This window comes from Staurois parvus, unplaced genomic scaffold, assembly GCF_062004578.1.
Source record: "Staurois parvus isolate SC_StPar_1 unplaced genomic scaffold, SC_StPar_1.0 ptg000254l, whole genome shotgun sequence".
In the NCBI taxonomy this organism is placed as follows: domain Eukaryota; kingdom Metazoa; phylum Chordata; class Amphibia; order Anura; family Ranidae; genus Staurois; species Staurois parvus.
The window spans coordinates 1,850,631-1,863,678 of record NW_028318050.1 but is presented as its reverse complement, the minus strand read 5'-3'; the positions used below and the strand labels follow the sequence as shown (position 1 = coordinate 1,863,678).

At 42.5% G+C, this 13,048-nt stretch overlaps 1 protein-coding gene across 1 annotated transcript in view; it reads right to left on the bottom strand.

Annotated features, from left to right (window-relative positions):
- Positions 1-3,624: 3,624 nt before the first annotated feature.
- Positions 3,625-13,048, bottom strand: part of LOC149459577 (uncharacterized) — a 38,750-nt gene continuing 29,326 nt past the window's right edge. The window contains exons 7-10 of the mRNA XM_089680935.1: positions 11,726-11,770; positions 11,622-11,641; positions 7,101-7,383; positions 3,625-6,483 (exon numbers count right to left, since the gene is read on the bottom strand). Of these exons, the coding sequence (XP_089537061.1) occupies positions 6,359-6,483; positions 7,101-7,383; positions 11,622-11,641; positions 11,726-11,770 (473 nt within the window). The 3' untranslated portion in view covers positions 3,625-6,358. The remainder of the gene's footprint in view (positions 6,484-7,100; positions 7,384-11,621; positions 11,642-11,725; positions 11,771-13,048) is intronic.

The window sequence follows — 13,048 nt, the reverse complement described above, 5'->3', positions numbered from 1 at the left end:
ACAGGACAATATCAAGTTGGACAGTTAATATTAAAGAAGTCCTTGAGAGACAAGGTGGTAACTGTTTTGTAAGAGCTGAAGTTGGCAGGAGAATCTGTGGCGGAGGCGTCAGTAAACATCGTTTGATGTTGTTCAAGAGTGATGTTGCCCGTGGTCACGGCATAAAGGGCCTTATGGCTAAAGCCATGGTAGGTGGATCCTGGCTTAAAATCAAACTGCTGCAAGATACCAGACAATGGCCCCAATCTATTTGGGAGCAGAATTGATACAGACATCTCAAAGCCAGGTCAGGGCGGATATCATCTGCCAAAAAATCAGAAGAATCAGAAAGGTTCAGCATACAGAGATGAGGAGGCAAGATCCTATGAAATGGGAAAAGATTACAAAGGGAACCGGAGATACTGTATATCCAATCTTCAATGTTGAAGCCTTAAAAATCCAAGACAGCTGTCTTGGGAGAACAGCAGAAGTCCTTTAAGGGTGCGCTCATCTAGGGGGTGCTTGTTTTAGCCAGATCAAGATTTGCACACACACCTGGATGGAAGAATTTTCAAGATCAGTGGGCCATATTGGCCATATCAATGTGACAATGGTGGAAGTTTAAGGGATGTCCACCTTCCAATCACTTCTAGCCAGCCAGGCTACTGGATTTGAAGGAAAAGCAAAAAATCTGGTCCAGCTTGTATCCAAAAGAATTAAAAAATGAGCAATCATGAAGGTTCCAAATGCCCAGAGGAGATGAAGAATTCATTTCACTTCAGTTCTTAGTTGAAGAAAACCTCAAAATCAGGTGATTTTGTCCAGTGCTAAACTTAAAAAAACTCAACAAGCTTGGAAAGTTGGCTTGGAATCTCCAATCAATTCTATTATTGATAAATCTTGGAGATTGGATGCTCTCTGTGGGCTTATCAGAGGTCTACTTACTTGTCCCTATCCATCCTGCCTTTCAGTTCTACTACTGGTTTTGGTGCTTTCCCATCGGTCTGTCCACCCCCCCCCCTCCCCCCGGACATTCACAAAGGTCTTACTGTCTGCAATTGCGAGGGGGATGAGAATACACCACTGCTTGGATGGCATCCTTTTTCTAGCCAGAAATCGGGAGATGCTTATGCAGCATCTGGATGACCTGCTACATAATCTATACATTTTGACAGCTAATTAATTGGAAGTAGAGTTTCCTCTGCCCAGCCCAAAGAATGAGCTTCTTGGGAACATTTTGGATACACAGAAAAATGCAGTAGAACTTCTACGAGGGAAGATCCGTCCTCTGATTAGAGAAAATCAAAGGTGGTTTGGGAGTGAAGTCTCTTCCAGTAGAACAGTGCCTGAGTATCCTTTGTTCTTCCTAACTGACCAATTGTTGCTCTCAAATGGAACATTATCATGTCAGACCCCAGTAGAAAGGTTGGGGAACACATTTCCAAGGGCAGGCTACTCAAACAATGTAATACAATAAAATAGAAAGAATATACCTATCTTCAGAAATTTTAATTTTGAATAGAATAAATTCAAATTTGAATACAATAGATTTGAATAGAGAAGAATAGAATAGAATAGAAAAAACTAATAGAATAGAAAGAATTGAAAAAAATTGAATTAGAATAAAATAGAATAGAAGCAACAATGGAATAGAATGCATTAGAATAAAATGAAATAGAATATAACATCTTCTGAAATTCAAATTTCAAATAGAATAAATTCAAGTTTGAATAGATTAGAATAGAAAAGAAAACAATAGAATAAAAAAAAACAATAAACTAGAATAGAATGAAATAGAATATAACTGTCTTCTGAAAATCAAATTTCAAATAGAAAAAAATCAAAATTCAATAGAAAAAAAGAAAAACTGAAAAGAAAAAAATGAGAATAGAAAAAAATAGAATAGAAAAGAATAGAATAGAATAGAAAAAAATAGAATGACATAAAAAAAATATAACTGTCTTTTAAAATGTAAATTTTTAATTGAATAAACTTGAATTAGAATAGAAGATTCAATAGAATAGAGTAGAATAGAATAAAATAGAACATAACTGTCACGGTGTGGCAGATGTCCCGCTCCCCCCTTAGCTCACCTTGATCACCCCCCTCCAACTCTCATCCTGTCGCGGCTGTTTGAAGCCAGGCCGCGCAGGATAAGAGGTGTGCCTCTTGTCACCCCTGTCACTTTTCTTTCCCCCATCCTGGAGGAAGATAGTTTCCCACAGTGAGGTTCACACCTCTCTGTGGAGAGATGCGAAATTCCCGTGGGAATGTTCCAGGCCGCGGCGGTCAGCCTGATGCCGCACGGCCCCGGCATCCGCAGCGCGGGCACAAAAGTTTGCGGATACCGACAGACAAAGGCCGCGCTCTCAAGAGTGCGGCCCGTGTCAAGGGGGGCGTGCCTCGTTGCTGAGCGACGAGGCACGCCACCCACGGGTGCCAGGACAACCAGGGAGTGTCCTGCATTGGCTTAAGAAGGCCGATGCCGGGCTCCCTGATCGTTTGTTCCGCTGCACAGCCGCTGAGAGGTCTCCACTGCGGTGAGACTCTCACAGCCACTCTGCAAGAGACCGGGCAAATTAAACCCCGCTGCCACTCTGCAATAACCAGGATTTAGGGGAGACTCAACACCCGCTGACACTCTGCAATGAGCACAGGATCTAGGGGAGAAGTGCTACCCGCTGACACCGTGCATTAGCACCAGGCTGGGGAGGATTATTAGCCACTGACTACCCTACGAATTCTCAGGACTCAAGGCAAATACTTGCTGTTATACAGTACTGCCCCTGCTTTGAACCCAGGAGTACTGGCATACCGCTTGCTGGAGAATCCAGACTGGTCCCTGCTGCTGCACCCCTGTTTTATTCCCCTGAACTGTTCCTGTACTCTATTCCCGTTTCCCTGCATGGATCACAAACTGTTGTAGAGACTCAAACTTTGCACCTGGGGCCGGATTACAACTGTTTTGAGCCCTCTCCTTGCTACTTCCCCGCACCGGGTACTACCACGCCCCCTGCAAACCCCAATTGAGTGACTGTCATTTGCTTTAATAAAGCTTTGTGTGTTTGCCATCTGCTTTGTGTGGTCTGTCCTGCCTACCCTCGGTCACAATAACCATCTTTGAAAATTTGAATTTCAAATAGAAAAAATTTAAATTTGAATAGATTAGAATAGAAAATAAGAGAATAGAATAGAAAAAAAACAAACTGGAATATAATAAAGTAGAAAAAATATATCTGCCTTTGGAAATTCGAATTTCAAATAGAACTAGAAAATCTACAATTTCTGGGGAAATTGTGTGAAGTGTTCTTGCCTCCACCAGTAGTCTACAACTGGAGTGGGCGGAGTAACTGGGTGGAGTGGGCGGAGTAACTGGGTGGAGTGGCTTGAGTAACTGTTGTGTGGTTGGAGTGGCTGGAGTAACTGTTGTGTGGTTGGAGTGGGCGGAGTAACTGGGTGGAGTGGGCGGAGTAACTGTTGTGTGGTTGGAGTGGCTGGAGTAACTGTGAAAAGGTTGGACTGGGCAGAGTAACTTTATGGAGTGGGCGGAGTAACTGTGTGGAGTGTTTGGAATGAGTAAAGATAGTAAACATTACAATAACCAATTGATTGATGAAATGTAAAAAGTGCCCATGGCAAGCTTGATAGAGGGAGAAATGCATTTCAACTTTTAATTATTTATATAGCACATTTAATTGCAATGTTGTTGCCCAAAGTGCTTCACAGTTACATGAAAACATACATTTATAAACACATTAGCAGCATTATCACCTCAAATACTCTCTACTGTAGAAAACTTATTTCCAAACCTTTAACCAGAAGCCGGCCAAACTGTCACCAATTCAAAATTAGATTTCAAATAGGGCAGAGAAGAGCAGTTAAAAACAAACTGCTCCAAATTGCTCACCTCACTGGCGTCTTCAAACGGTTGTAGTTTTAAAAACTATAAATCCTACAGTGAAGAACTTTATATTGTGTGAATCACAAGACCCAGACCTACATTTTGATGCATAGTATGTCTCCGAAATATTAAAAATGAAGGCACAGTCGCAGTTTAGAAATTGCCCTTCAAATTTGAGGTGGCTAGAGTGGAGTTTCAATGAATGTCAATGGGCGGAGTGAGTTGCAAACAAATGGTCATATTGTGAAAACTATCAGGACTATGGCTTAGCCGTGGACATTTTTAGTGGCAGCCGGGATAGCTGAACGTTTTGATATAAGATATGTGTAGGTGGGCTTGAAAATGAGGGAGTGATGGCAGTTTAGAAATCATGTCCTGATTTTTCAGCTCACACTCTATCTTTTGTCAGCTCCCACTCTAGTTTTGAACATTCCGCCATTCATTCCTATGGGACCAATTTCACCACAAAAACGGCGATATTTTGTGAACCATTCGGCGAAACGTTCCACAAAGTAACAGCGCACCAATCGGGAACAATCCGCACGTTTTGGTATATTACTGTCTATGTAGTGTAAGAACTGTGGGAGGAGTTAGGGGGGTAAATTTGGCTATAATAAGAATATATATGTGAGATAACAGGAAGTGGACGCCATGCAAAACACTTCATTAAAACTTGAATGCTGATTTAAATTTTCTGAATTCAGTCGAACTAAATTTGAATATAATTTGAAAAGGAAATGAATTCCGAAAATGAATTAAACAAATTTAACAAAACAAAATGATTTGAATAACGAATTGAAAGGAAACCAAACCAGATTGTTCTGCACACGTCTGGTAGGTATTTGGACCCCGGGCAGACCTGGCTCCTCTCTGGAGGTTTATAATGTGACATGTTCATGTACTGTCCGCAGTAAAAGCTGAATTTCAGGGTCAGCAAATCTCCATCCATTCCTCGTGTCTTCTTCCTGAATCTCGGGGATCTTTGTGTACTTCCTCCAGATCTGTGCCGTCATCCAGGGGGAGACTTCCTGGAATAAAGACCGCTCACTGCTGCTCCCCCTCCTTGTGCAGGGGGACTGGTCTTGTCTCCGCCCCCTCCTGTACTTCTCTTCAGGCAGCCTGCTTGGCCCCTCCCACAACTCTGCTTGCTGCACAAGGTATATACAGCGCAGTGATGATGTCACTGCTACGTTTACAAGATAATAAAAAGTTTGTAAAGGCATTTGGGGCACATAAAGTGGATATATCAAGGTATATTTTTGTAGCTACTGAGGAATATATATAAATTGGAATGTGTTGTTCCTGCAGTTCAGCTGGAAGACATTAGTATAGGGATGGGCTGCATGTATGAGTCAAACATGAGCCGTTCGGTGGGATGTTCGTCCTGACTGTGCATTGTGATTGGTCAAAGCATTGCACCTGACCACAGGTCAGGTGCAATGCTTTGGCCAATCACAAAATAGGATAATATCACAAAGGGGTGGGGGTGACCCTGCCCCCTTGTGATGTATATAAGAACTGTCATCGGGGGCGCAGCTGTCAGATGGCTGGGCATCATAATTGATGTTGGAACTACTTCAGGGGACATTTTAAATGTTTATTTTTAATAAAGGACTTGTCAAAGAGTGTCTGTCTTTCTTACCGCATACTTATTCATATGGGGGGCGGGATCTGGAGGCCCCATTGTTAAAGGGGTCTTCCAGATTCTGATAAGCCTCCCACCCACAGACCCCCAGAACCCTGGCCGAAAGAGGCCCTTGCACACATCAACATGGGGACAAGGTACTTTGGGGGGGAGCCACCCCCATCCCAAAGCACCCCCCATGTTGAGGAAATGTAGCCTGGTATGGTTTAGCAGGGGGGTGCTCAATCGACCCCCCCTCTTTCCTGACCTGCCAGGCAGCATGATCGGATAAGGGTCTGATATGGATTATGGGGGGGATCCCCATACCATTTAAAAAACCTTTTGGCATGGGGGTTCCCCTCAAAATCCATACCAGGCCAGAAAGATTTGGTATGGATGGGAGGGGGGACCCAATGCTGTGTTTTTTAAAAAAAGTTTTAGCATCAGACAATGCCGACAATTCTTTTTACATTCAGCTGTCAGCGGGGAACCCCACCGACAGCTGGAACATGAATGAATGTCTCACTACTAAAATACCACATGACTTCATCACAGAACTCATGCCGGATTGTAGGAGCTGAGCGGGATCTCACCACATACTCAGATGCAGGAAGATACCACTCGGGTGTTCGGTTCGCGGTCAAACATTTTGTGGGTTCGGATGTTCAACCGCAGACCAAATAGAACAGGGGGGTGTTCAGACCATCACTAATTAGTACAGTATTGAGGTAATATTCCATCTTTCCTAATGAATGGACAAATACATTTCCAACAACAGTGTATGTGTGCGCTGTGTGTTATGTCCTCTGTGTTACTTTACATTAGGCTTTGTTCTGTTTTGTTTTTTTTTCAACTTATTCAAATAGAAAGAGATCCTTGGCCAAACGTCCAATACTGGGCTGTGCCTTCAGGATCCGGGCCTTCTCCTTAGTACTGGCGTCCTCCAGATCATCAACAACCACAATCACCTTCTCCTTCCCTGTGTATAAAGACATCACGTTACATCCAATACATACATCCATGGAAGAACATTTATATGGGATGAGTGCAGTTGGAGTAGTAGGAGGTGTAGTAGGAATAGTAGTAGTAGGAGGTGTAGTAGTTGGGCCAGTAGGAGGTGTAGTAGTTGGGCCAGTAGGAGGTGTAGTAGTTGGGGTAGTAGGAGGTGTAGTAGTTTGTTGTAGTAGTTGGGGTAGTATGGGGTGTAGCAGGAATAGTAGTAGTTGGGGTAGTAGTTGGGGTAGTAGGAGGTGTAGTAGTTGGGGTAGTAGGAGGTGTAGTAGGATGTTTGGGGTCCATTTTTGCAGTTTTCCATGGAAGGTGTCAGATTTGGCTTGTTGTTTCTCCACTTTTTGGTGTCATACAATACAAACACAAGAAATGAACACCAGAATGCCGGAACATTTGTCATTGCAGCAATTTTCTGGGTGAAGTGGGGCGTTATCTGACAAATGCCAGGGGGGCAAGATAGTTGGCCATGATTGTGTGTGGGGGATGGGCAGTGATGAACCCTACTACCCGAATCATACATGATGGAACATCAGCCAGTGTAGCCGTCTGTGTTATGAATCAGCCACATATATGATGACCTCTTACCTAGGCGCTCACACAGATATCTCAGCTCCTCATCATATACAGAGCCATTGATGTCCACAATGTTGATTCGTCCTCTTTTCTTGATGTGATACAAAATACCGAACGTGCACCGAGAGACGGCCTCCCTGAACTGCTCCTTGCCATTGTTGGAGATGTAGTGAGGAAGGACGACGGAAACTGTCATACAGAAGTACACCGATTTTAGTCGGTTGATAAGCCATTCATAGTCACTCTCTGATGACCTTGAAAAGATCCCAACTGTGTGATATACTGGAAGATACCCCTATATAATGAAAGATACAAAACAATAATCATTAGATAACAGCAACAAGAGAAATGATTGTACATTACACTAAATCCATGACTACAAATCTCACAATGCGGCGGGTTCCAGCAATCCTGGGGTCACTATTAGGGGTCGGTCTATATTGACAAAAATAAAACTGCTTTGCAGATGTTTCATCATTCACACAAAAGTAACGAATAACACCCGGAATGTTTATACCGCTTGAGGACCAAACATTTTCCGGGACGTTTTGTTTAAATTGATATTTCTTGCTAGAAAATTACTTATAATCCCCAAACATTAGATATTTTTTAGCAAAGACCCCAGAGAACCAAATGGCAATCGTTGCAATGTTTTATGTCACATGGTATTTGAGCTGCGCTTTTTAACCTCTTCCCAACCACGCTATAGCCGAAGGATGGCCCTGATTTTCAGTGTCGCCCAGCAGTCCCACTCATCAGTGCCCAGCAGTGTCACCCAGCAGTATTACCCATCAGTGCTGTCCAGCAGTGCCACACATCAGTGCCACCTATCAGTGCCCATCATTGCTGAATATCAATGCATCATCAGTGCCTCCTCATCAATGCATACCAGTGCCACCCCATCAAAATTACCTGTTTGCAAAATGTTATATTAGAAACAAAGAGAACCTTTTTTTTATTATTTGCTCTATTTTCATTTATACTGCAAAAAATAAAAACCCCCCAGTGGCCATTAAATACCACCAAAAGAAAGCTCTATTTGTGTTAAAAAAAAGTATACAAATTTCATATGTGTACAATGTTGCATGACCGCGTAATTGTCATTCAAACTGCGACAGCGCTGAGAGCTGAAAATTGGCCTGGGCAGGAAGGGGGTAGAACTGCCCAATAGGCAAGTAGTTGAAACACAATTTTTTGGAAAAAAACACACTTTATTGAATTAAAGAAACCAAAACACAATATTTACCCCATTATTTTGTAAAATATAAAAGAGGATGTTACGGCGAGAAAATAGCTAACATCACACTTTCAAATTACACACAATTGTGGAATGGTGACAAACTACGGTACTATTTCCATAGGTACAGAATACCAGTTCAGAGTTACAGAGGAGGTCGATCGCGGCGATACCTCACATGTGCTGCAAACATCATTTACATATGCACATGTAATTGACGTATGGGTTCACTTCTGCACATGAGCACGGTGGGATGGATGGGATGGGGGCACTTTCATTTTTTTTTTTTCTACTGTCCCTTTCATTTTTTTATTTAGCACTTTTATTCCTAATTCAAGAAATGTAAACGTCCCTTGTAATAGAAATAGACATGACAGGTCCTCATGAAGACGAGATCTGAGGTCAACAGACCCCAAACCTCTTCTTTACCTCTAAAAGCAAAAGTTTAAAAAAAATGTTTTAACAGTTGCTTTGAAAAAGAAAAACATTTGTTTACTTCCACCGCCGACTGGATGTAACGTCATGACGTCACTCTGGTCCACCATTATGACAGAGGCAGTCAAAGACCACAGAATCTTTCATTGCTGCCATCCTGAGGAGGCTGCACCATCAGATCATTTCTGTGGCCGGCCGGCATTAACAGTAAGCCCAAGAAACACTAGCGAGCCGCGGGAGGTGGGGGGGGGCGCCCTTCCACCACTATGGAAAGCGATCCAGCGGCTCAAGGGCCACTAGGACCACTTTCATATGAAAGCCAGCCATTCACGGAAAAAAACGGTACCAGGGTTATGGCTCATTTCTTCAGCCATAACTCAGATAAACGTTGTACTTATCAAGTGGTTTACCAATGTATACGCAGGGCCGGTGCTTCCACTAGGCAAACTACGCAGCCACCTAGGGCGCACTGCCAGCTAGGGGTACCTGAGCACAGCACAGGCAGGTACCATATCTGTGTGCGATCCCGCCATGTCATGAATGATCCTTCATCTGAGGGGAGGGGCGGAAGACAGGACAGAGGAAGATGCCTGGTGTCTGGGGCCAGTGTAGCAGCTGAGCTGCCACCCCTTCCAGTGTTCCTCTCAGACTCAGTCCCTTACTGCAAGCCTGCTGATGGTTACTGATCACTGTGGAGATCCAACCCTTCAGGTTCCCATTGATCAGCGAAGGTGAAGCTGTGCCAGTGGAGGAAAGTAATGTCTGACTCTGATGTCTCATGTCTGTGTGAGTGTGACCCGGCTGGCAGGAAATCCATCACATGTGCAATGTGTCAGTGAGTGATGACATCATCCCAATCCCACAACCTGATCTTCTAGTGCCTGCTGGGCCTGCTGATCTGTGTCAGTGTTGGTGGTGGTTTATTGCTCTGTTCAGGTGCCTGTTGACACAGTGTTTTACCTCCCCCCATGGCCTGGAGAATTCCAGCCTGGGATCTGTCAGAGTGTGGATCCATCATCCTCCACTCACTGCCACTGTCACCCTGCCACTGCCAGCCACAGATACAGTCCGTCCGGGACACTGATCTTGTCAAATTTTGATGCTGGTGGCACCTTATGCCACTTTTTTTGCAAATTAAAAGAAATTTAGCAGTTTTGTGTTTTGTTGATTTAATTAATTTCTACTTTTTTTAAAACAAATTGTATCTTGTTTTTTTTTTTGTGGGGGGGGCGCAAGTAGCTGGTCTTGCTTAATAGTCTAGCACCAGTGCGCGAGGAGGATTCTGGGAAGCGCGGTGACGACATTTCCGGCGTGGCGGCCATATTTGAAACCCCCATATCTATTACCCATTCAAGGCAGGCATAGCATGAGGTGAAGGAGCCATATATGTGCATGTTACATGAAAGATGAAGAAGAATGTGAGTAGATATCTTTCTGTATAATTTACTTATTAAATGCGGTTTTACACTATGGGAGTCTTCTGTTTATATATGAACCGGAGAGGAATATAGAGTAAACAGCGGTTGAAAAGATCCTGAGATACAACAAAGTGGTGTTTGTCCCTTGAGGCAAGGTGTCCCTGTGAGTTCTATATAAGGAGGAACCGGAGAAGCAGCTGAGTATAGAGCATACATCGCTGGGGAGGATCCTGTGACAAACCAGAGTGGTTTTTGTGTTCCAAAGCGTGTTGGCCCTGTGGGGTCAATGTAAGGAGGTGAGGGGCCATTGCAGCTATTATTGGATATACACAGTGTGGACACTTGACAGCACCTGCATGAAGATTGTGTATGAGATACACTACATATATATATATATATATGGACATGTTTACACAGAGTGTCGGTTTTTAGAATATTTGTGTTATCTAGTTTGTTTGGTCACTTTGAATATTCCCGTATAGGGAATACACAGATTGCACTCTATTGAGCAATATTTGTCACTTTTATTTTCCAGTGCAATACACGTGTTACACTTTATTTGCAATTTTGCACATTTATATGATATATATTGATTTGAATATTTATTTTTATATATTTGTCACGTGGCTACTTTTGATGTTTCCTGGTGGAATACACGTATTACACTTTATTTGCACTGTTGCACATGTTTATGATATATATTGATTTGAATATTTATTTATTTACATGTATGTTTGTTTAGTATGTAGCGCTGCACTATTTATTTATATATTTATTCATATGATCATCATCCTTCAATAAAAGAGGATTTTTTGGCATGATCAGTCACATTTTCAATATCAATGCCAACATTTCACAATTTCTGCCAGGATATGCAAACTTGTGAGCACAACTGTATATATCGCCATTTGTAGACGCAATAACTTTTATGTAAACCAATTAATTTACATGTATTGGGAAGTTTTTTTAGCAAAGACATGGAGCAGAATACATTTTGGCCTAAATTTATAATGAAATTTGATTTTTATATTTTTTTTTTACTGGACAAGTTTTATAGCAAAAACTCAAAAATATATAAATTTATTTTCAAAATTGTCGATCTTTTCTTGTTTATAGCGCAAAAAATAAAAACCGGAGAAACGATCAAATACCACCGAAAGAAAGTTCTATTTGTGGGAAAAAAAGGACATCAATCTAATTTGGGTGCAGCGTTGCAGCGCAATTGACTGTTAAAGTAACGCAGCGCCGTATCACAAAAAATGGCCTGGTCAGGAAGGGGGGGGGGGGGGGGGGGCACAGAATCCTCTGGAGGGCGAGGGGTTAATATAAGCATAATTTTAATGTCTTGCAGCTGATTTGAGTGGAGAATCTCCTATTACATATGGAGAAGGCTGGTATTTTATACTCAATTGTTCTATACATGGTTATTGTAAATATTCTTACCATTAATATGTTGTGGGGACCTAAGTGAAGTAAAAGAATAAAGTCACATTGAGGTCCAAAAAAATGTAAAGAGCCGATCACAACTGAAAACACAGACTACTTACGGAATATGATGTTTCTGATCTTGTTTATTTTTTCTTCAAAAGAAGCTAATACAAATGGAAATAGAACAAACAACGCCATTACTAAAGACAGAGTTTTGTGGGGTTTTTTATAGGGAACATCTTCTAGTTTGAGAATCTGTGTAATATGAGTGTGATCAGAGGAACAATAACATGGCAATGGAGGGCAATAGGGATCAACTTCCACACGGGCCAAATGTTTGTACAGTATTTTGTTCCATGACGGATTTTGATCCATGTGTAGCCATTCCTGTTTGGCAGTGTATTCCGATCAGTCTCCTGAATGTAGATATGTAATGTATTAAAGTCCTGCTTATGCCTGATAACAGCCCATTTGATGACTTATGCCGGGTCCAGGGCCCTGCTACTTGTTAAGGGAATTTAGTTTTTAGACTGCTGGATATATAGATTAATAAAAACGATATGACTTTATTATGATTTATTGAGTCATATAGATGTTCGGGTTTGAAGAGTAATTTAAATGTTTTTCTCCGTTCTCATTATGGTCTTGAGGTTCAATCCTTGTCTGATATATGAATAAAGTAATGCATTAGTCTTTGTATGTGAACACCTTTGAGGGTATTTGGATATAAAATTATAGCATTGTCACCTGTCAAGGGTTCAATATATCACATTTTGCATTTTTATTATCTGTAATACCCGTATTTACTCGAATCTAATGCGCACCTCTATTTTGAAAGGCTTGAAATTGGAAAAAAAAAATGCTTGATGTAGATGTAGTGCGCACCTGCATATGGCAATGGGTTAAAGTTATGGACTTAGTGAAAATATGGTAATAAAAACGTGACAATGGGCTTGTGTTAAGAGTTTTTACTTTTGGTAATTACAGTACTTTAGACAGCAACAATAAATTCACCACATGTTATGGTACATTTTGTATTACAAGGAAAGAAAAGAAAGACAAAGGAGAGATGGAGGAGATGAGGGAGGGGGACGCTGGGGGAGATGAGGGAGGGGGACGCTGGAGGACATGAGGGAGGGGGAAGCTGGGGGAGATGAGGGAGGGGGAAGCTGGGGGAGATGAGGGAGGGGGACGCTGGAGGAGATGAGGGAGGGGGGTGCTGGAGGATATGAGGGAGGGGGTGCTGGAGGATATGAGGGAGGGGGCACTGGAGGAGATGGGGGGGCGCTGGAGATGAAGGGGGCTGCTGGAGAACATGAGGGAGGGGGCTGCTGGAGGAGATGAGGCGGGGGGGCGCTGGAGAAGATGAGGGAGGGGGAGCATACAGGAGCCGACTGCATGTAGGGGATGGATAGGAGAGGCAGCTGGATGGCACATAGAGG